At 40.5% G+C, this 24,843-nt stretch overlaps 1 protein-coding gene across 4 annotated transcripts in view; it reads right to left on the bottom strand.

The window, feature by feature from the left end:
- The window catches only part of CHFR (checkpoint with forkhead and ring finger domains), a 61,018-nt gene that overhangs the window by 20,430 nt on the left and 15,745 nt on the right, over nt 1-24,843 (bottom strand). For all 4 annotated transcript variants that reach the window (XM_040416298.1, XM_040416299.1, XM_040416302.1 and 1 more), the window contains exons 4-11: nt 16,606-16,715; nt 15,865-15,924; nt 9,790-9,957; nt 8,864-9,007; nt 4,672-4,822; nt 737-891; nt 435-597; nt 51-190 (exon numbers count right to left, since the gene is read on the bottom strand). In XM_040416298.1, the coding sequence (XP_040272232.1) occupies nt 51-190; nt 435-597; nt 737-891; nt 4,672-4,822; nt 8,864-9,007; nt 9,790-9,957; nt 15,865-15,924; nt 16,606-16,715 (1,091 nt within the window). The remainder of the gene's footprint in view (nt 1-50; nt 191-434; nt 598-736; nt 892-4,671; nt 4,823-8,863; nt 9,008-9,789; nt 9,958-15,864; nt 15,925-16,605; nt 16,716-24,843) is intronic.

The raw sequence follows: 24,843 nt of genomic DNA, 5'->3' as shown, positions 1-24,843 counted from the left end.
CAAGTGTGTATATATAAAACATTTCACTATAAGGAAATGTGCATACAAACCTGCAGGAAAGTTGGTAGAGGTAGAAGGAGCATCACCTAACGTCCGCATTGCTTCTGTTTCAATGGTAAGAGGATAAGGATGTGGCTGTATATTGTGTCTACCATACCCTGGGCATTGTCGGCACACTGTATAAGGCTGGCTGTATGATTACAAAAATTAAAAGCAAAATGAGAATTGCATAGAACATTTAGATTAGTTCTAGACAACATATAAATACAGATAATGAAATATTACATTGAAAGCCATGTCAAAATTACTTAATTTTTGACACATGCATATTTATTTTTCAAGTCTATATTGCAAATCAATTTAGGAGAAAAAAAAGAAACAAAGACAGAAAGTGCAAAGAGTGATAGAAAATTATAGTAACACTAGCCACAAACCTAAAGTCTGAGGATTCACTGTCAACATCTGATAGCTCAAGTAGATCTTCAGAACTTCCTTCTTCATCAGAAAATGATCGACGCACCTTGGGCTGCAGCATATCTTGTGTGATTTTATTTCGAGCATCCATGCTACGTCTGTCCTCCTCACTGCGACACTTTTCTGGATTTAGCAGGGGAAAAAACCCACAAGTATAAATACATGGCCATACAGAAATAATACAGACAATGGCATTCAATCACTGCTTGTAGTGATATACATTTGAATTGGCCATGGAATCCAATCATAGAAAATAACTTGCCTGGGTGCTGCAGCAGATAAGCTTCCACAAGATTGTTAAGTATGTGGTTTTTACAAATCCGTTCAACAGGGCATCTACAGGTAGGGCAGAGGGAGGAGCGCTCCATCCAGCCAGAGTAACAGGCTGCACAGAATGTGTGCATACATGGCTGCAAACTAATGAGAACTTGTCAACATTACACATAGCGAAACAAAACCATCATTAAAACATTATCAATACTCCATGTCAGAAAAAAAGACCACATCTAAATCAAAGTTCCTTTAGTAAGCAATAATAATTGTGCATACTAGGACCTACTTCAAATGTAAATTTAAGCCACTAGCAATGCAGCTGAATAGGAAGCGTACAAGAGTATTCACCCCCTTTGGAGTTTTTCCTGTTTTGTTTCATTACAACCTGGAATAAAAATTTATTTGGGGGGGATTTATATAATTTCATTTACACAACATGCCTACCATTTTGAAGGTGCAAAATAAGTTTTATTGTTACACAAACACTAATAAAGACAAACTGAGAAATGTAAGGTGACGTCCTTGTGGAGCTACCTTTTGCAGCAATTACAAATTCATGTCTCTTGGGGTACAACTCCTTCAAATAAAATGGCTTGTTGGTGTACAGCAGTCTCCGATCCGTCCCCATTATAGTGAATAGGGCCGGAGCGGACTTCCGGCAGCACACGTGTGCTAGCGTTAGTACGGATCCAGCAGGCTGTTCCCCTGCCGGACAATCCTAATGCTAATGTGAAAGAAGCCTTAAAGGGGCATTCCAGTTTTTATTTTATTTTTTACTTATTTGTTTATATAATAGAAAATCATACAGTCTTTTAATATGCATGTATTTAAAATTCTGCATATTTTTCTTATATCAGGCAGTTGACCCCTACATGCAGTAGAATGGTATAGCCCATCAGTCCTGTGCAACGTATCCATGGCTTAACTGAAACATGGCATCAGTTATGTGACACGCTAATATTTATGTGACCCCGACATTCGGTAAGCAGCAGTGTTACATGACGTAAATGTGCTGGGTCAGCAGTCAGGACACAGTCATGTGATAAGCAAATAGGACTAGTGCTTCAATTTTGGTTATTACAATAACTACATTAATACAGGTATTTACATGGCTGCTTGTCTGTAGGTGTTGTTGTAAAATGGATGCCCGTCTCTAAGTGATGTTAATAAAGTTGAGTGTAAAACAAAACAAAAAGACACACAGAGATCTGCTTCTACTTAGACACTGACAGACATGATGTTGAGATGCTACTGCAGGTAGTAATACCGTATATATTCTGCTCCCCAGTACTATTCACCTGTTAGATACCTGGGCAATTAACTGAAAGCCAAGTCACATGATACTTGTGAGGGTCACATTACGGCCACCATGTTTAGTACTATCCAGCTCTCCTATGGAGGCATTTTACAGGACTAAAGGGCCATAGTATTTTTTTTTTCTTAAGTGAGAGCCTTCTAATTGGATATAACTGTCTGAAAGTAAAATTTTAAATAGATGTATATTAGAAAATTGTTCAACCTCCTATTCTCCAAATAAATAAATATAATTATTAAAACCCGGACTACCTCTTTAAGTCATTCCACAAATTCTCAATTGAAATGAAGTGTAACCATTGACTAGGCCATTCCAAGACATCTAAAGGGGTATTACAGTTACATTAAGTTATACCTTATCCACAGGACAAGTATTGCGCTCGACTCTCTCCAGAATTCTTATAGAAATGAATGGAGCAGCTGCACATATGCCCGACTGGATGCTCTGTTCATTTCAGAGGGCTGCAGGGAGTATAGGACACCCATTTTTGTGATTGGTAGGGGTCCAAGCTGTAGGACCCCCATCAATCTAATAATTTTACCCTATCCAATGCATAAGGGATAACAATGTAACTAGAAAACCTATTTAAAATGTTTACTTTATACAACTCCAAAGTAGCTTTAGCAGTATGTCATTGTCCTGCTGGAAGATGAACCTCCGCCTCAAACCTCTGGAAGACTGAACAGATGTTGTTTAAGAATTGCCCTATATTTACGGTTAGCCATCTGGCTGTCAACCCTGACCAGCTTTCCAGTCCCTGCTGATGAAGAGCACCCCACAGCATGATGCTGTCACTACCATGCATCACTGTGGGGATGGTGTTCGTGGGGTGATGGAAAGCGTTGGGTTTAAAACATACACAACACACAGCGATGGGCACAAGTTTCGATTTAGCCTCATCTGACTCCTGCAGATTGGAAATCTTCTAAATGCAGATTGGCAAAAACATGTTTTCTTAAAGCAATGTTTTTGTTCTGGCCACTTATCGATCATTTCTCTGTGGGGTGTGTGGCTTATAGTAGTCCTATGGTCAGACACTTCCATCTCCACTGTGGATCTTTGGCTCATTCAGTGTTATCATTGGTGTCTTTGTTAAAGGGGTTGTGTCACTTCAGCAAATAACATTTATTATGTAGAGAAAGTTAATACAAGGCACTTACTAATGTATTGTTATCCATATTGCCTCCTTTGCTGGCTGGAATCATTTTTCCATCACATTATACACTGCTCATTTCCATGGTTACGACCTCCCTGCAATCCATCAGTGGTGCTCGTGCTTGCACACTATAGGAAAAATTCCCGGCCTCTCTGGTGACTGGGGCCATGGGAGCGCACATAGACTAGTGCTTTTTCCTATAGCATGCAAGCATGACCACCACTGATGGATTGCAGTGTGGTCGTAACCATGGAAATGAGCAGTGTATAATGTGATGGAAAAATGAATCCAGTCAGCAAAGGAGGCAATATGGACAATCACAGTACATTAGTACGTGGCTTTTATTTATTTATTACTTCCTCTACATAATAAATGCTTTTAAATCTCTGATTAATGTCCTCCCTCCCGGTCTGAGTTTTGGCGAGTGGCCTTCTCTTGTCAGGTTTGTAGTTTTACCACAATTTTTTCATTTTGTTACAAAAAACTTAATGCTGCTCTGTGGGATGTTCAAGGTATAGAATATTTTTTATTTTATTTTTTTATAACCCAACCCCGACATATACTTCTCCACAACCTTGTGTCTGACCTGTCTGGAAATCTCCTTAGTCTTTATGTTGCTTACTTAGGGCCCGTCCACACGTAGTTTTTCACGTGTTTTTTTTATGCAGAATCCGCGCCAAAAATTCCTCTGAAAAGCCCTCATTCATTTCAATGGGATGCAGAACTTGCTTTTTTCCCCCATGCTGTTTTTTTTTTCTGAGAAGAAGCAGCATGCTCTATCTTGGAGCGGAATCCGCATTGATTGTCACATTGAAATGAGTGGGAAGCTGGAAAAAAAAAAAAACAGGAAGCTGGAAAAAACTGTCAAAAACCCCTCAAAAAATCTACAAGGATTCTGTGCTGATTTGTTTCAGAGTGTTTTCAAAATCCGTCATGTAAACATACCTTTAACAGTATTGCAGACTCAGGGGACTTTCAGAACAGATGTATTTATACACACATCATGTGATACTTTGATTGCACACAAGGGACCTTATTTAACTAATTATGTGACTTCTGTAGTTAATTGGTTCACAGATCTTACTTAGGGGGTTCTTAGCAGGGGATGAATACATATGCACTCATAACTTTCCAGTTTTTATCTATTTATTAAACAAGGCAGTTTTTATACTCCACTACAACAATTTAGAATATTTGATCAGATCTATTACATAAAATGTACATTTGAATTCCAAATTGAAATGCAACCAAACAGGAAAAACACCAAGGGGGTGGTGAACATTTTCACAAGGCACTGTACAAGTACAAATGTTTGCTTTTAGAATGGTGTATAATTAAATATTTTATTAATATTAATACTTGGGCAGTTATCATTACAAGCTCTTGATCGGCAGGTGAAACAATTCTAGAACGCATATAGACATTGGCTGAACACAGACATCTGTTAACTTACCTGACACAATCATGTAGCAATTCCTGGCAGATAATGCAGGTCAGGGTCTCTTCCATTTTATCTGGCTTCATGCTAGCTGATTTAGTATCTTCAGAGGTTCCTTTTGAGTAACTTGGAAGGGTAGGGGTTTGAGAACTTGAACAGTCAGTTTCTGAAGAAGAAGACATAAAAGACTTAAAATTAGTATCAATAATAGACAGACATGAAGAGGTTTACAAAGATATAACGCATCACACAATGAATGTTAGGCTACTTTCACATTAGTGGCAGCCTTCTCCGGCAGGCTGTTCCGGCGGGTGCACAGCCTGTCGGATCCGTGCTGCTGCTAGTGCACGCGTGCTGCCGGAGCTCCGCTCCGGACCCATTGACGGCAGCGCGGTAAACATGCAGAGAGGAGGCCGGATTAAAACTACGGTAGCACGGATCCGTCATGCTGTTCACCTGCTGGAACAGCCTGCTGTAGAAGGCTGCTGCTAAAGTGAAAGTAGCCTTAGGCCTCTTTCAGACAGGCGTTGCGGGAAAAGGTGCGGGTGTGCTGCAGGAACACGCGCGATTTTTCCGCGCGAGTGCAAAACATTGTAATGTGTTTTGCACTCGCGTGAAAAAAATCGCGCATGTTTGGTACCCAAACCTCTTCACAGAAGTTCGGGCTTGGGATCGGGGTTCTGTAGATTTTATTATTTTCCCTTATAACATGGTTATAAGGGAAAATAATAGCATTCTGAATACAGAATGCATAGTAAAATAGCGCTGGAGGGGTTAAAAAAATAAAAATTTAACTCACCTTAATCCAATTGATCGCGGAGCCCGGCATCTCCTTCTGTCTCCTTTGCTGAACAGGACCTGTGGTGAGCATTCATTACAGGAACTGGACCTGTGGTGACGTCACTCCGGTCATCACATGATCCATCACCATGGTAAAAGATCATGTGATGTATCATGTGATGACCGGAGTTACATCACCACAGGTCCTGTTCCTGTAATGAATGCTCACCACAGGTCCTGTTCAGCAAAGGAGACAGAAGGAGATGCCGGGCTGCGCGATCGAGTGGACTAAGGGGAGTTAAATTATTTTAAAAAAAAATTAACCCCTCCAGCGCTATTTTACTATGCATTCTGTATTCAGAATGCTATTATTTTCCCTTATAACCATGTTATAAGGGGAAATAATAATGATCGGGTCTCCATCCCGATAGTCTCCTAGCAACCGTGCGTGAAAATCGCACCACATCCGCACTTGCTTGCGGATGCTTGCGATTTTCACGCAACCCCATTCATTTCTATGGGGCCTGCGTTACGTGAAAAACGCAGAGTATAGAGCATGCTGCGATTTTCACGCAACGCACAAGTGATGCGTGAAAATCACTGCTCATGTGAACAGCCCCATAGAAATGAATGGGTCGGTATTCAGTGCGGGTGCAATGCGTTCAACTCACGCATCGCATCCGTGCGGAATACTCGCCCGTGTGAAAGGGGCCTTAGAGTAATTTCTACTCCAGAGGCTATAGATGTTCTTAATCAAGATGTACATATGTACGATAAACTCTTGTAAAGTACATCTTTTTTCTCTATTTCTCTACCTGTCATCAAGATGGCAACCTTTTTTTTTTCCTTGGATTTCAGTTTTGGGAACTGTAAACCCTTGAGTGTTAAATGAGTTTTGGACCATTTTTGTAATTGAACCTTTTGTAATTGAGGTATATGTACATGTATATAAAGATTTACACATACATTGGGTTACATCTTTTTCATACACCTTTACCATTATTGTATCATATTATGTTTTGCAGAATGTTTTTACTAAGCTGTACTGTTTTTATGGTGCATGACTTTGGCACCATATTTAGTCTATAGTAATTATATATATGTCTTTATCCAATGATTGTTTTTCCTTCCCATCATACATTGTATTTATCTTCTGATTGTTTTTTCTTCCTATTATACATTATATGAACTATCCTTTTAGAGTAATCCCATTTATTGCTCTCATCCTGTATATGACTATTTATTATATTTACTTATATAGTGCTGACATATTATGCAGCTCTTCACCTACTGTCCTCGATTAAGCTTACAATTCCTATCAGTAGGTCTTTGTAGTGGGGGAGGAAACCAGAGTACCCAATGTCCTTGGTTGGACATGCCTTTTGTCCACTAGGCTTCTGCTCTTTGGCACGCATGGTGGAGCGCATGTTGCACACGCTCTGCTATGTGTGGCTGCCTGGCCTCCCCCCTCATCTTATCCGAGTGGCGTCTTTTACTGGCTCTGGCCTAAAATGAACACTGCTTCCAGTTTTAGTGGTGACACAGCCTGGAGTGCAGGGAGTCAACCTATAATTCCAGCATTCCGATATTGGCTCCGGCCATGCCCTCATTTAGTAAACAATTTTTCATTGGATTTTTTTTTTTTAAACTTTCAAGTTTTATTGATTTTTCATCATAAGAAAATCAGACAGTAAATATGTCACTTGCACAAGCCAGAACAATGTTAAGATTTGCATAGTACAACTTTGGCATTCATATTGTGATGCTACATAATATATGCAAAGCATATTGGTGACATATACAACAGATTGTAACATAGTCATTCCAAGAACAAAATTAATAAATTGAATCCAGAACTTGTGATCCATTTCTAAGATATAATTTATTCTATACTTTAGCGTGCCCCTATATGTGTCTACCTTACACCTTTATCCATCCGCCGTCCACCGCTCTCTCCCGCCATATATGTATACCACATCATCAGTCACTACAAAGCTATAGAGTGAATCTTAACTGCGAACGGGCAAGAGTTCCACAATTCCCACCTTTTGTGAGCCCTTAGGCGTTCCGAGTGAGAATCTGCATATATATATATTCATGTTGCATATACTGGTTAACTAGTGAGATCACATCAGATACCTGAGGAGTAATGGGCATCTTCCAGGAGGTCGCAATAAGCTTCCTTGCAGCCGAGAGAATGCCCATCACAACCGGTCTATGGTAGTAAGGTAAAACTCCTATTCCGATGGATAGGACAGCTAATGGAGGGTCGAGGGGGATCTGGAAGCCAGCCACTGTCGAGATGAGGTCAAAAATCTTCCTCCAAAAAGGGAGAATAATAGGGCACGACCACCACATATGTGATAAGCTTCCCTTTTCCCCACAATTCCTCCAACAGTTTGAACTATATTCAGGATCCATGTGTGCAATACGGGCTGGAGTCAAGTACCATCTAAGTTGTATTTTCCTATTTTGTTCAATATGATTAATGCATTTGGCAGTAGCTATCGTCCAGTGGAAAGCATCCCTCCACTCCTCGACCGACCAAGAGCTCTCAAATTCTTCTTCCCATTTCACCATAAAGTTCAATTTTGTTTCTAGAGTAGGGTCAAGTGCATGATATGCAGTAGCTAGGCCTTTCCCCTGACCTGGGGATTTTCATTGGATTTTAAAGGTGAGGAGGAGAAAGAGTAAGTGGTTGACTCTTAATTCTTCACATGTACATCATTTCTTGCTAGTGGCCATTGGTCTTTTTAAACATGTTGGCCATACATGTGTGTTGGTGTGGAGCTGCTATGTTGTTGGTATTTATTATCAAAATGCTTCTGGATACTCACATACTGTAACACTCACTGTTACCCATAGTTTTTTTTTATAAACCCAGATACTTTTGGGAAGGGGGGGGAGCTATTGTGCCTGAGCTGCTGAACAGCTTTTAGAAAACGGTTTTACTGCTTTGAGGATGAAAATACAATACAGACGGGGAAAAAGCTTTAAGTCTGTGTCCAGAGAACATGAATTTTCGGCAGATTTTTGTTGCAGTTTTCATTCTGAAATTCTGCAGCAAATTACAGTATAATTTGAGTTGAACGGGGTTTCCAAACCTTATACCCACAGTGGAATAAAACAGAGCAGAATGTATAGAATGTTGTCCATGTTAAAATGTGTTGTATAAATGTTGCCGTTTTGCCACAGACTTCACTTTTTTCAATGCTAATGGTAATTCTGAGAAATAACTGTAGCCCTGTGCATTACCACTCAAAACCAAGATTCCTCATCAAGCTTAGGGGAATTTGTATTCTTCTGGACAGACAAAGAGAAACATTTTCACATTGGTACCTCTCTATCTGCTCTGTTACTCGCATAACATACAAATATGTACTTTGAAGGCACAAGCCAAAAGTATTTATAAAAAGAAAACACCAACCAACTTTCAACTTCTTTTTGGGAGGAGGATGATTATCTTGCTCGTTATCAGACGTCTTTGTAGAGGCCTGATCTGTGTCACCTATCACATCTGTGACACTGGATTGCTTGTCTTCCTGTGACTTTGCTGCTGTACAAGCAGCATCTGCAATAAGACAAAAAGCACAGATTGTAGGACACACACATATATATATATATATATATATATACACACACACACACACACACACACACATACATACATACATATACACAAACACACACATACATATACACAGGCATACATAATATTAGGAGAGGTTTCGTGGTCATGCTTTTATCAAATTTTATGCCACCAAAAATTTGTCAAAATATAAGGTACAGATGAAAACAAAAATGTGATGGTGAATCAATCCACCTACAGAGGAAATAGGACTTTCTAGAATATCATGGCCTTCTGTCTTTCACACTCTATAATACTGTCTGCTTGCAGTGCAGTTCAGGCTCCTGTCTACTTCTGATATGAGACATAATTTATAGACTTCACCCTACTTTCTCTTCCTTTATGCTATACTATCAACCTCTGACGCCTCAGCTTATATCACAGCTAAACCAGTACCCTCTCTATGTACTGGGAGGACAGTGTAATTATCTTTCTAAATTACCTTAGAGACCATGAATACATAGCAAGTAGTGTGTAATCATCATCAGTAACTGTGATAGAGGTTTGTGTCCCCCAAGTAAAGAACATGTGGGGAACAGTCATCAAACATGATGTTTTAGTGCCTGTATAAGATATACATAGATATTTAGTGATAGAAACAGCCAGAAAAAACAGTGGAGAGATTGACACGTGGAATCCCTCAATGGACCACCCAGGAAACTCTGGCTGTGGTGGGAGCTTCCCTTTAAATGACATGTTTTGCATGTCCAGACAATTTCACAAACCTGCTGGGGATGGTTGAATCTGTATGGCAAAGAGTGGCTCTTGGGTGGAGGTAGTGGGTGTGCTGTAGAGGTTGGTAGTGGAAGTGGAAGGCTGAGGTTCCTCTGACGTCAAAGAAGTGTCTTGGAAGGGAGACAACGCCTGAGTCGCATCTGCTTCCTCTGAGGTATCTATAAAAACCCATAGGAGTTTAACTGCACGATTCACATGAAATCTAATCTTAGGTAATAGAGAGCACTTTTTTGCTTGCATTTCAAAACAAGAATTTATTAAATGGAAAAATCTTAAAGGGGTTGTCCCAGAATTAAATATTAAAGGATACTTGTCGTTTCATGTGACTTTTTAGAGTATGCTGTAGTGCGTGTACATGAGATCTCATACTATATCTGGCCATCATATGACCTGTATCCTGCATTTTTATCAATTCTCTCCTCTGCAGGCGCCATTTGTAATTGTCAGTTTTCCTTAAAGTCAGCAGCAGAAGGGGTAGAAACTAGCGGCTCTGATCTCTCCATCCACAGCACACAGAGATAAGAGGAGATCCCTCTCCTCGATTTCCCTAGATACAGCTGTTATATACTTGTTATAGCACCTCCTGCTGTTCTTTTGACTCCTCAAAATGTCCACCAGAGCAAAATGTCCACTGCTGGCTAAAAGAAGCCACTTCTAGTTCACTTATTCTTATTTGATGTCCTGCACTCGATCCGCTGCCCATGTACAAGGTTTGGTTCATGCAACGAAGCTACTGAGCAAGTGTGACGATTAGAACTGGACACGTTCGGTGAATGTTCTCAGAGTCAAAGGAACCCAAGGGAGCACCATAACAAGAATGTAACCGCAATTTCTAGGCACAGAGGCATGTCTTTAAATGATGAAAACTGAAAACTTTGATTCAGTTACAAGCACCCTCATCCTGGATCACAGGCTTGAACCTCTGCTGGATCACCTCATACCTCACAGACCAGACATTTAGGGGTCATTTATTAAACTGAAATATGCCTAAGGCTACTTTCACACTTGCGGCAGTGTGATCCAGCGGGCAGTTCCGTCGTCGGAACTGCCCGCTGGATCCGCCGCTGACTGAAAGCATTTGTGAGACGGATCCGGATCCGTCTCACAAATGCATTGCAAGGACGGATCCGTCTCTCCACTTGTCATGCGGACAGACGGATCCGTCTTGTATATTTTTTCACATTTTTACCGGTCTGCGCATGCACAGGCCGGAAGGATGGATCCGGCATTCTGGTATTTTGAATGCTGGATCCGGCGCTAATACATTCTTATGGAAAAAAATGCATTCAGGCAAGTCTTCAGTTTTTTTCGCCGGAGATAAAACCGTAGCATGCTACGGTTTTCTCTTTTGCCTGATCAGTCAAAATGACTGAACTGAAGACATCCTGATGCATCCTGAACGGATTACTCTCCATTCAGAATGCATGGGGATAAAACTGATCAGTTATTTTCCAGTATAGAGCCCCTGTGACGGAACTCTATGCCGGAAAAGAAAAACGCTAGTGTGAAAGTACCCTAAATTAGGTGTATTTCTAGCGCAGATTGCGGCACAAAGGCGACTTTTCCACGCTATTAGCATCTCCCACTCACACACCACCTCCTCATCTCACCCTCCTCTATGTCGGTGTACCTCATGTCCTTGGCCCCTTGCTCCGCTCAATATACACTTTTTTTTTTTAACAAATCTCTTTTTATTGAGAGTTTTTGTTAGACACAATTGATTTGCAGAGTTAATACAAGGTAAGTAAACGGCAAAAATGTGCATATTTAATAACTCAGTAAATTTAAACCTTCTCACCGGAAGGAAGGGAGGGAAATAGGGCGGGGGAATGGTAGGGGTTGGGGGAGAGGAGAAGGAGGACAAGGGTATGGGATGGGGAAATGGGTGATGGAAGGTAGTAAGTGTCAGGTGGTCCCTCGACAGGACACCGTCTAATGTATATAGATTCAACATTCCTAACATTAACTTAGATCAGGCATCCTCAAACTGCGGCCCTCCAGCTGTTGTAAAACTACAACTCCCACAATGCCCTGCTGTAGGCTGATACCTTTAGGCTATTCGGGCATGCTGGGAGTTGTAGTTTTGCAACAGCTGGAGGGCCGCAGTTTGAGGATGCCCGACTTAGATAAACTTGTGGCATAGAAATGGATTTCCCAGGATTACTAGGATAATTGGAAAAGAGAATGATTTGCATTTGATCCCCTCATGTCCAGAGACTAAAAGACAAGCTGGTTATCAAGTGTCTTATCAGGCATGTGTGTTTATATGTATGATGCCATTTTGATCGCGGAATACTTTCCAGGGCTGCCACAAACAGGTATATTTAGAATGAGACCTATCTGCCCAGCTCACCAGTTCCTCCATCAGGCTTATCTGGTCAACCTTAGATAGCCACTGCTCCCAGGTAGGAGGTTCTGCTTGGAGCCAATGAATTGGAATTAGTAGCCTTGCTGCCTGGACCAATATGGTTGGCAGGTCCGATATCGATGGTTTCCATGTGGGAGAGGGCAGCCATAACAGGACTGATGATGGCGCGAGCCGGATCTTGGACTTACAGATCCCATTAATTGTTTGTTCTATTTGGTCCCAAAAGGGTCATATGTTAGGACAAAACAACATTATGTGCCCCAATGTCCCTTCTTGTTGTTTGCATCTCCAACGTAGATTAGAGCTCCTCAGGCCCATCTTATGGAGTTTGCTGGGGTCGTTATACCACCGCGTCATGGTCTTAAAGGAATGTTCCTGAATTTTTACACACTTAGAAAAGCCATGTGATTTTCTGTGAATGTCTGCAATTTCAGAAGCTGAAAGAGATTTTTAAATCTCTCTCCCAAGCTCTAACATAGGCAGGGGTACTTTGTTCTGACGGAGTGTTTAAAGCCTTATAGAGAATGGAGATAAGATGTTTCGGAGTAGCCGGACCCATTGCTAATCTTTCAAACCATGAAGGATCTTGGACTGGGGTAAATTTAGTAATAAGTGCTTTATAGGAACGTTCAAGTTCGGCTTTAGCCAAGAAATTGCTTGACCCTATGACTTGGTAGCTTGCTAAAGTGGGCGAGTCCTGGGATCCTTTCATTGTCAGGATCGAATGGACAGACACATTTTTAAGAAGTTTCCAAAAGGGAGGTGTCGAGGACGTAGTTTTGTCCAGTATATAAGGAATATAATCAGCCGATAGGGATCTGGGAGGGGCTGACAAGAGGGGGGTTTGCATGTGGATTGAGCGTAAAGTTAAGAAGGGTCCCTTCGCTAGGCCCGTTGGGGTGTCAGCAGTGTCATTGAGTCCCCAGAGAGCTGCAATCTGTCTATCGGACATAAAGGCTAGTTCTAAGTTTGAGCTTATAGTTTTATATTTTGGGGTGCAGAGTTGTAGCCATCTCTTTAGCTGAATAGCTTTATAATAGGTCGGGCAGACCAAATCCTCCATATCTTCGGCTTTTAGTTACAATATACACATTTGATCTGGGACAGTCCCATGGCTTTCAGTACCACTTCTATGCTGATGACTCTCAAATTTACCTCTCTGGTCCAGATATCACCTTCCCCCTACCTCTCATTTGGCCCCTCCAACAGACTTATCACAGTTGATAGCTGCTTACTCTCCCCAATCTGACTGGGCCGCTGCCTTGGGGTCTAACCTTTGATTCTGCCTCGTCTTTCAAACTACACATCCAAGCCCTTTCCACTCCCTGCTGTCTCCAACTCAAAAATATCAGATCTGCACATTCATAATAACTTAGTAACACAGGGGGTCATTTATTAAGCTGGAATACGCCTATATTAGGTGTATTTCAGGCGCAGATTGCGCCACAATCTGCGACTTCTCCCCGCTCACGACAGGTAAAAAAAAAGAAAAGTGGGTGTGGCCTAGGTGGGGAAGGGTAGGGGCTGGTAGGCCCATCTAATTTCCCATTTTCTACGCCTGTTTAAAAGGAACCAGTCATCAACTTTAAGCTACCCATACTAAAGTCAGTATAAAGTAAAGTAGTGACAGACTAGTTGATTTCAGCGGTCTGGCATTTAAAAGTTAAAAGGTAAGTGGTTGCCGAGAACCAACATCACAATTATTGCTGACTAGGCCTGGAAAAGAGTCCTGGCCACCTAAGAGTTATGAAGATGTACATGCTCTCATCATCTCCAACCTATACTACTGCAACATCCTCCTCTGTGACCTCCCATCTAACACTCCTCTAGTCCATCCTAAACTCTGCTGCCCAGCTAATCCACCTCTCCCCCGCCAATCCTTTCACTGGCTACCCATCGCCCAGAGATCCAAGTACGAAACACTAACTGTGACATACAAGGCTGTCTACAACCTGTCCTCTTCCATACATTTGTGATCTGCTCCCTCTGATTTTAAAAAGACCTAGGTCTTTACTTTTCTCATATCTGCTCTTCCTACATGCGCATCCAAGATTTCTACCATGTATCCCCCATACTATGAAGCTCTATACCCGAAAATATCAGTCTGTTACCTACCGTGGAAATCTTCCAGAGAAACCTGAAAACTCTCTTCGGACAAGCCTACTATCTACAGTAACCCTGCTGCTTCTATACCACTATATAAACAGATTCTACCATTAACTACTGTATTCTTCTCCCATCCTCTGTAGATGAAAGCAGGCAGGGTCCTCTCTCTTTCAGTACCAGTTTGTAATTCATCTAGTTCATGATTACTGTACTTGTGTTGTATTATGTATGTATACCCCTTTTCATATGTATAGCATGCTGGAATTAATTGTGCTATAATAATAATAATAATAATAATAATCCATTTTTTTTTTGTTTTAACAGTGCAAATTAAAATTACATCATGGGCCCCTTTAATTTTGTTAAGTCAAATTTTGTTTATCTGCAGGCAAAAGTGTAATACTGCCTACTTCATTCACCAATTATCTGCAACAAAACAAGAATCAGGCTTAGAACTAAGTTACAATAGCTTAAAATTGTATTACAATATATGACCTGTCATTAATGGGCATGATAAAAAAAATGGTGATGCAGCCACTGTCACTGCCTTGTATGTCACAGTTAATGTTTCATACTTGGATCACTGGGCAATGGGTAGCCTGTGAAGGGATTGGGAGGGGGAGGTGGATTAGCTGGGCAGCAGAATTTAGGATGGACTGGAGGAGTGCTAGAGTGTTAGATGGAGGCCACAGAGGAGGATGTTGCAGTAGTGTAGGTTGGAGATGATGAGAGCATGTACATCTTCATAACAGTAGTATAGGTTGGAGATGAGGCGCCGACCTCTTCATAACTTCGGAGGATCCTGCGCCAGTTCTAAATGTAAGACCGCTTCCTTGCTGTATTACATTTAGACATTTTTTCTACACCTTAAACAGGCGTAGACAATGGTAAATTAGATGGGCTGCACGTTAATGCAGCTTAAGGAGGACCTGTAATGTCTCCTGACATATCTGTTTTAGTAATTACTTGCATTCTCCATGTGATAACAATTCCGGAGCATCTATTTGTATGTTGAGACATTCCTTTATTATCCTTTTTAGAAGTTAAGAATGAATTGCTGGCAGTTTGAAGTGAAGGTCCAGATGGGTGTCCCTGCACTGACTGGATCTGGTCCCTTATTGCAAACTGCTAGTAATTCATTCAAAACTTCCAGCAGGAAAAAGTCATAGGAATAGATGATTCGGACTTATTACATTGGAAATGCAAGTAGTTACTAAAGCAGACATGTCAGGGGAGGTGACAGGTCCTCTTTAAATAAAAAGGCGATGATCTGGAATGAATTGTGTTCCCGATTGTACTGTCTATTGGCCCATGTAAAGGAGCCAGTATGAAAAATGGAGAATTTTCTTTTTTTATATAGTGACATGGAAAATATCACCACCAATAATTCTTCAAAAAACTTGATATAAACAGCTGGTCATTTTTGATAACAGATTCCCTTTAAAGAATCTTTAAGGTTTCCACGTTTTTGTAGGACAGAATAGCACAGCGTGTTACATTATTCAGGATGACAAAGAGCAACAGACAGAGGAAAACTGGCAGATGTGAAAACCTGAAGCCTAAATGATAAAAGTAAAAACCTTAAACACACCTGCAAGTTCTTGCATATTGCCTTGTGCTGAACTCAATGATTTGTACAGAAAAGCAACATCTACAAAACAGAAAAAATTATTTTACAAAATGAACAGCTTACTAATAAAATAAAGGTTTCATTTTAGTTAAAGGGGTTGTCCACGACAAGAAATATATGGCTTCTTTCGTGAAAAACAAAAACAAAAAACAGCTTCACCCCTGTCAACAGGTTGTGTATGGTATTACATCTCAGCTCCATTCACTTCAATGGAGCTGGGCTACAATACCACTTGCAACCTTTCTGGAATAAAGCAGCCATATTTGGTTACTGCAGTGCTGCCTGCGCTGCTCCCAATTAAGTGACATCTGTTAAAGCCTGGCAGATCAGCAAGCGATTGTCGGGGGGGGGGGGGGGGAGTGATCCCTCCCAGCAATCGCTTGCTAACTAGTGGCGGAGACTGCTGCTGCCATCGTTCGTTCCCATGCTGTCTAGCGGCAGATCACTATTAGACAGCATGATGTGCTGCTGGCCAGCGCTGTTTTTAAGCACGCTTAAATATCAGAATTTTTCATTCATCGAGCAATCAGCAGCAGATGATCGCTCATGTGAACGCTCGTTAGCGATTATTGGCCGAAAAACAGGCCAGTGGATTACATCCTTTAACAGCAGCAATTAAAAAAGATTCTTTGAAAAATGTTCCCCCCCCCCCTCCCCAAGAACAAAAAAGAGCAGCACATGCACACTAGACTCAAAACTTACTTTGTTCTGGCTCATTTTTCCTATAAACAACATAGATCACATCGCCATTCTTTAATGTGTAGGACTGCTTCTTCACCACTTTCTGCTGGTTAATCACGGTGCCATTCGTACTGCAAATATACATGTATATAGCATTATCATATGCAAATGTCATGATGGGGAAAGGCTCAGCTCAATCTGAATAAAGCATTGCAAATGTTGTAACGATTATATTTTATTGCTGCATATGTTCTAAAAAAAACAATTGTTCATGAAGAAATACATCAAAGACCAAAAAGTAATAAAATGCCGTGAAATAGCCAGGAAAAAAATTCTTTATATAAATTTTTTTTGTCCAATTTGATAAGTATGAGACAATGAGGCAGATTTTTGAAACTGTCTAAAATGCTCCTCGTTTGGAGGGGCCCTGTGGCGTCCGTGCCAGACATTATTGAATATCTAAATACCAATAGTTTTTCACTTACAATAGCCCCCCATATAAAAAAAAAATTCTGGATCTAACCCTGATTGGAGATTCCTGTCATAACCGGGTTATCACCAAGTTGTATCGAAAACCTACAGCACGTAAAACTATTTTGGCCGCAAGCAGCTGCCATCCCAAGCACACAATTCGCAGCATCCCAGTAGGGGAGTACATCAGGGCATTACGTGCCTGTTCAGACATCAAGGATTTTTTACAATGAATGTGTCATCATTGACAATCGCCTCAGAGAAAGAGGCTATCCTATTTGGTTCCCTCAATTGTGCCAAAAATATTGTGATCACTAAAATCAGAGAATCTTTACTCAGCGATGGCACTGTCACAAAAAATTTGCCCAAAAAAAACTTAACACTACTGATTCGGTTACTTTTTCTACCAATTATTATTTAGACTATGATCCGATTATTTTTTGAGGAGATGAACAATCACCTATTTTGGATGATGACCCCCCAAATTTTAAATATTCTCAAGAATGGCTGCAGATTTGTCGCCAAACGGGGTATCACACTAGGTAATACTTTAGCTCCTTCCATGTATGTGTCTCCAAAGAATGCACAACACTGGCTTACATGCAAAGGCCTGTATAAATGTGGTCATAACAGATGTAATATATGTAAATACATCAAACCTTCTAAGGCTACTTTCACACTTGCGTTAGGTGCGGATCCATCTGGTATCTGCACAGACTGATCCGCACCTATAAATACAAACAATGGTATCCGTTCAGAACGGATCCGTCTGCATTCTATGTAAAAAAAAAAGTCTAAGTCTAATTGTTAGTCAGACGGATCCGTCCAGACTTTACATTGAAAGTCAATGGGGGACGGATCCGTTTGCAATTGCACCATATTGTGTCAACATCAAACGGATCCGTCCCCATTGACTTGCACTGTAAGTCAAGACAGATCCGTTTGGCTCCGCACGGCCAGGCGGACACCAAAACGCTGCAAGCAGCGTTTTGGTGTCCGCCTGCTGAGCGGAATGGAGGCAGAACGGAGCCAGACTGAGGCATTCTGAGCGGATCCTTATCCATTCAGAATGCATTGGGGATGAACGGTTCCGTTCGGGGCCGCTTGTGAGAGCCTTCAAACAGATCTCACAAGCGGAACCCCAAAAGCAAGTGTGAAAGTAGCCTAAGTCTGTGACCTCCACAGCAAATAAGTATTGTCATAATAGCAATACCTTTATTAATTGTAACGCCAACTATATTATTTATGTTATTGAATGTATTGAATTAGGGGTGGGCGATATGGCCTAAAATCTATATTGCGATATAATTTGAAGTATGTGCGATATTCGATATATATTCTTTTATATTCTTTTCTTCTGTATGTATACAAAAAATACAAATTAATAAACTTTGCAAGAAAATTCACTACCGCTCCGTGGTCATATCGCGGGGCGGTGATATACACAAAATCCATATCGTGGAACATATCATATCGCCAATATCACCCACCCCTATATTGAATGCAGGATCCAGTATGTTGGGTGTACCACCCACAGCCTTAAAAAACGCATTGCTGAACACCTCAATAGTATCAAAAATCCTCAACTGAAAAACCTGTCAGGTGCAGCTGCACATTATGTGAACAGCCACCAAGGCAACACACAGCCCTTTCAGGTTAATCAGCCCAAAAGAAAAGGCAATAAGAGACAAGCCCTGCTGAGGCGTACTGGATCCTCACAATGGGAAGCAGGTCTCCTAATGGAATAAACCTCAAGACCGATATGTCATACCTATATTGATGACCTTATTCACACTGCATTTTGCCTTCTTTTTATATGCATATTTTGCAATATGTGTCTGTACTAGGCTTGATATACTATATTACTCTTTTATTAAGATATTTCCAGTCCAGCTCCTATTTCATTCATGCCCGATTTTCTGTGTTACTGCTTTTTCAGCATGCCTGTTAGTATATAAATTTTTATAATTTTCTACATCTTGTAGGCTATGAGGAAGGGCTTGTAAGCCCAAAACGCATAAGCGACAGAGGTTTTAACCGCTTAGGGACGCATGACGTACCGGTACGGCATGTTTCCCGAGTCCTTAAGGACCCATGACGTACCGGTACGTCATGTGCTGTTCCGATCACCGCCGCCCGATTGAGCAGGCACCACGGCTAAATGCGCGGGGGGGTCCCGTGACCCCCCCGTGTCGGCGGTCAATTCAGACCTGCGGTTTGCGGCTTTTTATTGTGCGAGCGGCGGTAGTCGGCGGTGCCATCGGGTCCCCATGGGGCTGTGGGGGGGACCCGATGACATGGAAGGCAGCGCGATGCCTAAGGAAGGCATCGCGCTGCCTTCCGGTGAAGAGCCTGTGAGATCCAGCCCCCTGGATCTCACAGGCCGGAAGCTGTATGAGTAATACACACAGTATTACTCATACAGCCAATGCATTCCAATACAGAAGTATTGGAATGAATTGTAAAGGATTAGACCCCCAAAAGTTCAAAGTACCAAAGTGGGACAAAAAAAAAAAAAAGTGAAAAAAAAAAAAAGTGAAAAAAAAAAAAAGTGAAAAAAAAAAAAAGTGAAAAAAAAAAGTTTTCCCCCCAAAACATTAAAAGTTTCAAGTAAAAATAAACAAAAACGTCATTTTCCCGTAAGAAATAAAAACTGTGCTAAATAAACCATTTTTTTGTCACCTTACATCACAAAAAGTACAACAGCAAGCGATCAAAAAGGCGTTTGCCCACCAAAATAGTACCAAACTAACAGTCACCTCATCCCGCAAAAAATTAGCCCCTACCTGAGACAAATCGCCAAAAAAATAAAAACTATGGCTCAGAATATGGAGACACTAAAACATCATTTTTTTTGTTTTAAAAAAGCTGTTATTGTGTAAAACTTACATAAATAAATAAAAAGTATACATATTTGGTATCGCCGCGTTCGTATCGACCGGCTCTATAAAAATATCACATGACCTAACCCCTCAGATGAACCCTGTAAAAAAAATTAAATAAAAACTATGCTAAATAAACTATTTTTTGTCACCTTACATCACAAAAAGTGTAATAGCAAGCGATCAAAAAAATAAATAAAAAAAATCACACGCACCCCAAAATAGTGCCAATAAAACCGTCATCTCATCCCGCAAAAATCATACCCTACCCAAGGTAATCGCCCAAAAACTGAAAAAAATATGGCTCTCAGACTATGGAAAAACTAAAACATTATTTTTTTTGCTTCAAAAAAGAAATCATTGTGTAAAACTTACATAAATAAATAAAAAAGTATACATATTAGGTATCGCCGCATCCGTGACAACCTGGTCTATAAAAATATCACATGATCTAACCTGTCAGATGAATGTTGTAAATAACAAAAAATAAAAACTGTGCCAAAACAGCTATTTCTTGTTATCTTGCCTCACAAAAAGTGTAATATAGAGCAACCAAAAATCATATGTACCCTAAACTAGTACCAACAATACTGCCACCCTAACCCGTAGTTTCTAAAATGGGGCCATTTTTGTGGAGTTTCTACTCTAGGGGTGCATCAGGGGGGCTTCAAATGGGACATGGTGTCAAAAAAGACAGTCCAGCAAAATCTGCCTTCCAAAAACCGTATGGCATTCCTTTCCTTCTGCGCCCTGCCGTGTGCCCGTACAGCTGTTTACGACCACATATGGGGTGTTTCTGTAAACTACAGAATCAGGGCCATAAATATTGAGTTTTGTTTGACTCTTAAACCTTGCTTTGTTACTGGGAAAAATGAATTAAAATGGAAAATTTGCCCAAAAATTAAAATTCTGAAATTTCACCTCCATTTGCGAATAACTCTTGTGGAACACCTAAAGGGTTAACGACGTTTGTAAAATCTGTTTTGAATACCTTGAGGGGTGTAGTTTCTTAGATGGGGTCACTTTTATGGAGTTTCTACTCTAGGGTTGCATCAGGGGGCTTCAAATGGGACATGGTGTCAAAAAAAAACAGTCCAGCAAAATCTGCCTTCCAAAAACCGTATGGCATTCCTTTCCTTCTGCGCCCTACCGTGTGCCCGTACAGTAGTTTACGACCACATATGAGGCCATAACTATTGAGACTATAAACTACAGAATCAGGGCCATAAATATTGAGTTTGGTTTGGCTGTTAACCCTTGCTTTGTAACTGGAAAAAAATTATTAAAATGGAAAATCTGCCAAAAAAGTGAAATCTTGAAATTGTATCTCTATTTTTCATTAATTCTTGTGGAACACCTAAAGGGTTAACAAAGTTTGTAAAATTAGTTTTGAATACCTTGAGGGGTGTAGTTTATAGAATGGGGTCATTTTTGGGTGGTTTCTATTATGTAAGCTTCACAAAGTGACTTCAGACCTGAACTGGTCCCTAAAAATTGGGTTTTTGAAAATTTCTGAAAAATTTCAAGATTTGCTTCTAAACTTCTAAGCCTTGTAACATCCCCAAAAAATAAAATATCATTCCCAAAATGATCCAAACATGAAGTAGACATATGGGGAATGTAAAGTAATAACTATTTTTGGAGGTATTACTATGTATTATAGAAGTAGAGAAATTTTAACTTGGAAATTTGCTAATTTTTCCAGATTTTTGGTAAATTATTTTTTTGACCCAATTTTAGCAGTGTCATGAAGTACAATATGTGACGAAAAAGCCATCTCAGAACGGCCTGGGTAAGTAAAAGCGTTTTAAAGTTATCAGCACTTAAAGTGACACTGGTCAGATTTGCAGAAAATGGCCAAGTCCTTAAGGTGAAATAGGGCTGAGTCCTTAAGGGGTTAATATTTTTCTACTATGTTAATAAAGGAATTCGTTTTTATATGGGTGTCGGATCTATCCACGTTTTCTTACTGATCATAGCAACCAATCACAGAACAGGTTTCATTATAGTGCTCCTGAAAAATGAAAGCTGCACTGTGATTGGTCGATATGGGCAACACAGACAGTTCTTCTTTATCCCCTTTAGGACATAGCCTTATTTCACCTTAAGGACCAGGCCATTTTTTGCAAATCTGACCAGTGTCACTTTAAGTGCTGATAACTTTAAAACGCTTTGACTTATCCAGGCCATTCTGAGAATGTTTTTTCGTCACATATTGTACTTCATGACACTGGTAAAATGAAGTAAAACATTTTAAATTTTTATTTATAAAAAAATTCCAAATTTACCAAAAATTTGAAAAAAATTGCAAATTTCCAGGTTTCAATTTCTCTACTTCTATAATAGATAGTAATACCTCCAAAAATAGTTATTACTTTACATTCCCCATATGTCTACTTCATGTTTGGATCATTTTGGGAATGATATTTTATTTTTTGGGGATGTTACAAGGCTTAGAAGTTTAGAAGCAAATCTTGAAATTTTTCAGAAATTTTCAAAAACCAAATTTTTAGGGACCAGTTCAGGTCTGAAGTCACTTTGTGAAGCTTACATAATAGAAACCACCCAAAAATGACCCCATTCTATAAACTACACCCCTCAAGGTATTCAAAACGGATTTTACTAACTTTGTTAACCCTTTAGGTGTTCCACAAGAATTAATGGAAAATAAAGATACCATTTCAAAATTTCACTTTTTTGGCAGATTTTCCATTTTAATATTTTTTTTTTACTTTTACAAAGCAAGGGTTAACAGCCAAACAAAACAATATTTATGGCCCTGATTCTGTAGTTTACAGAAACACCTCATATGTGGTCATAAACTGCTGTACGGGCACACGGCATTGCGCAGAAGGAAAGGAATGCCATACGGTTTTTGAAAGGCAGATTTTGCTGGACTGTTTTTTTTGACACCATGTCCCATTTGAAGCCCCCCTGATGCACCCCTAGAGTAGAAACTCCAAAAAGTGATCCCATTTTAGAAACTATAGGATAGGGTGGAAGTTTTGTTGGTACTAGTTTAGGGTACATGTCATTTTTGGTTGCTCTATATTGCACTTTTTGTGAGGAAAGGTAACAAGAAATAGCTGTTTTGGCACAGTTTTTATTTTTTGTTATTTACAACATTCATCTGACAGGTTAGATCATGTGATATTTTTATAGAGCAAGTTATTACGGATGCTGCGATACCTAATATGTATACATTTTTATTTATTTAGCGTTTCCATATTCTGAGAGCCATAATTTTTTCAGTTTTTGGGCGATTACCTTGGGTAGGGTATGATTTTTGCGGGATGAGATGACGGTTTTATTGGCACTATTTTGGGGTGCGTTTGACTTTTTGATCGCTTGCTATTACACTTTTTGTGATACAAGGTGACAAAAAATTGCTTTTTTTACACCGTTTTTTTATTTTTTTATTTACGGTATTCACCTGAGGGGTTAGGTCATGTGATATTATTATAGAGCAAGTTATTACAGACGCTGCGATACCTAATATGTATACTTTTTATTTTATTTATGTAAGTTTTACACAATAACAGCTTTTTTAAAACAAAAAAAATGATGTTTTAGTGTCTCCATATTCTGAGCCATAGTTTTTAGTTTTTTTGGGCGATTGTCTCGGGTAGGGGCTCACTTTTTCTGCGGGATGAGGTGACGTTTAGATTGGTACTATTTTGGTGGGCCTTTTTAATCGCTTGCTGTTGTACTTTTTTGTGATGTAAGGTGACAAAAAAATGGTTTATTTAGCACAGTTTTTATTTTTTACGGTGTTCATCTGAGGGGTTAGGTCATGTGATATGTTTATAGAGCCGGTCGATACGGACGCAGCGATACCCAATATGTATACTTTTTTCTCCTGCTATTTTTTACCAATTTTTTTTAACTTTATTTGGGGAAAATGAAGTTTTTGTTTATTTTTACTTGAAAACTTTCTTTTTTCAACTTTTTTTTCACTTTATTTTTTGTCCCACTTTGGAACTTGAACTTTTGGGGGTTTAATCCCTTTTACAATGCATTCCAATACTTCTGTATTGGAATGCATTGGCTGTATGAGTAATACTGTGTGTATCACTCATACAGCTTCCGGCCTGTGAGATCCAGGGGGCTGGATCTCACAGGCTCATCACCGGAAGGCAGCGCGATGCCTAAGGAAGGCATCGCGCTCCCTTCCATGCCATCGGGTGCCCCCTACAGCTGCATGGGGACCCGATGGCACCGCCGCAACCGCAGAGAAAAAAGCCGCAAACCGCAGGTCTGAATTGACCTGCAGTTTGCGGCGATCGCTGACACGGGGGGGGGGGGGTGTCACGGGATTCCCCCGCGCATTTAGCCAAGGTGCCTGCTCAATGGTTTGAGCAGGCACCGGGTTCCGATCACCGCCCGCCGGGCGGCGGTGATCGGAACTATACATGATGTGCCGGTACGTCATGTGTCCTGAAGTGGTTAAATCTGTTTCATAAGACAGTTTCATATATCTGTCCTAATATGTTTTAGTTGCTGAAAGGATATGGCCAATGGGGTGAATTTTCCGCCACAAATTTTGCCACAATTCAGAAATTAAAACCCACATATTACAAGCAGTTTGTAGCACAATTTTGCTGCAGATGGGCTGTGGATAAGGCCCAATACATTGCAAAGTAGGGATCGACCGATTATCGGTTTGGCCGATATTATCGGCCGATATTGAGGATTTTGAACGTTATCGGTATCGGCATCTATTTTGCCGATATACCGATAACGTATGGGGAACACAGAACGCGCTGCTCTCAGCGCTCTCTGTGTTCCCTCCGCAGCACAGGGGAGAAGGAAGCAGTGTCTCCTCCCCCCTGTGATGCTGCTGCTGCCGCCAATAGCAGGAGAGGAGACAAGAGGAGGGGAGGGGCTGTGGCCGCTGCGCCACCAA

Source organism: Bufo bufo, chromosome 2 (genome assembly GCF_905171765.1).
Source record: "Bufo bufo chromosome 2, aBufBuf1.1, whole genome shotgun sequence".
NCBI lineage: Eukaryota > Metazoa > Chordata > Amphibia > Anura > Bufonidae > Bufo > Bufo bufo.
This window is presented reverse-complemented; position numbering and strand designations above follow the sequence as displayed.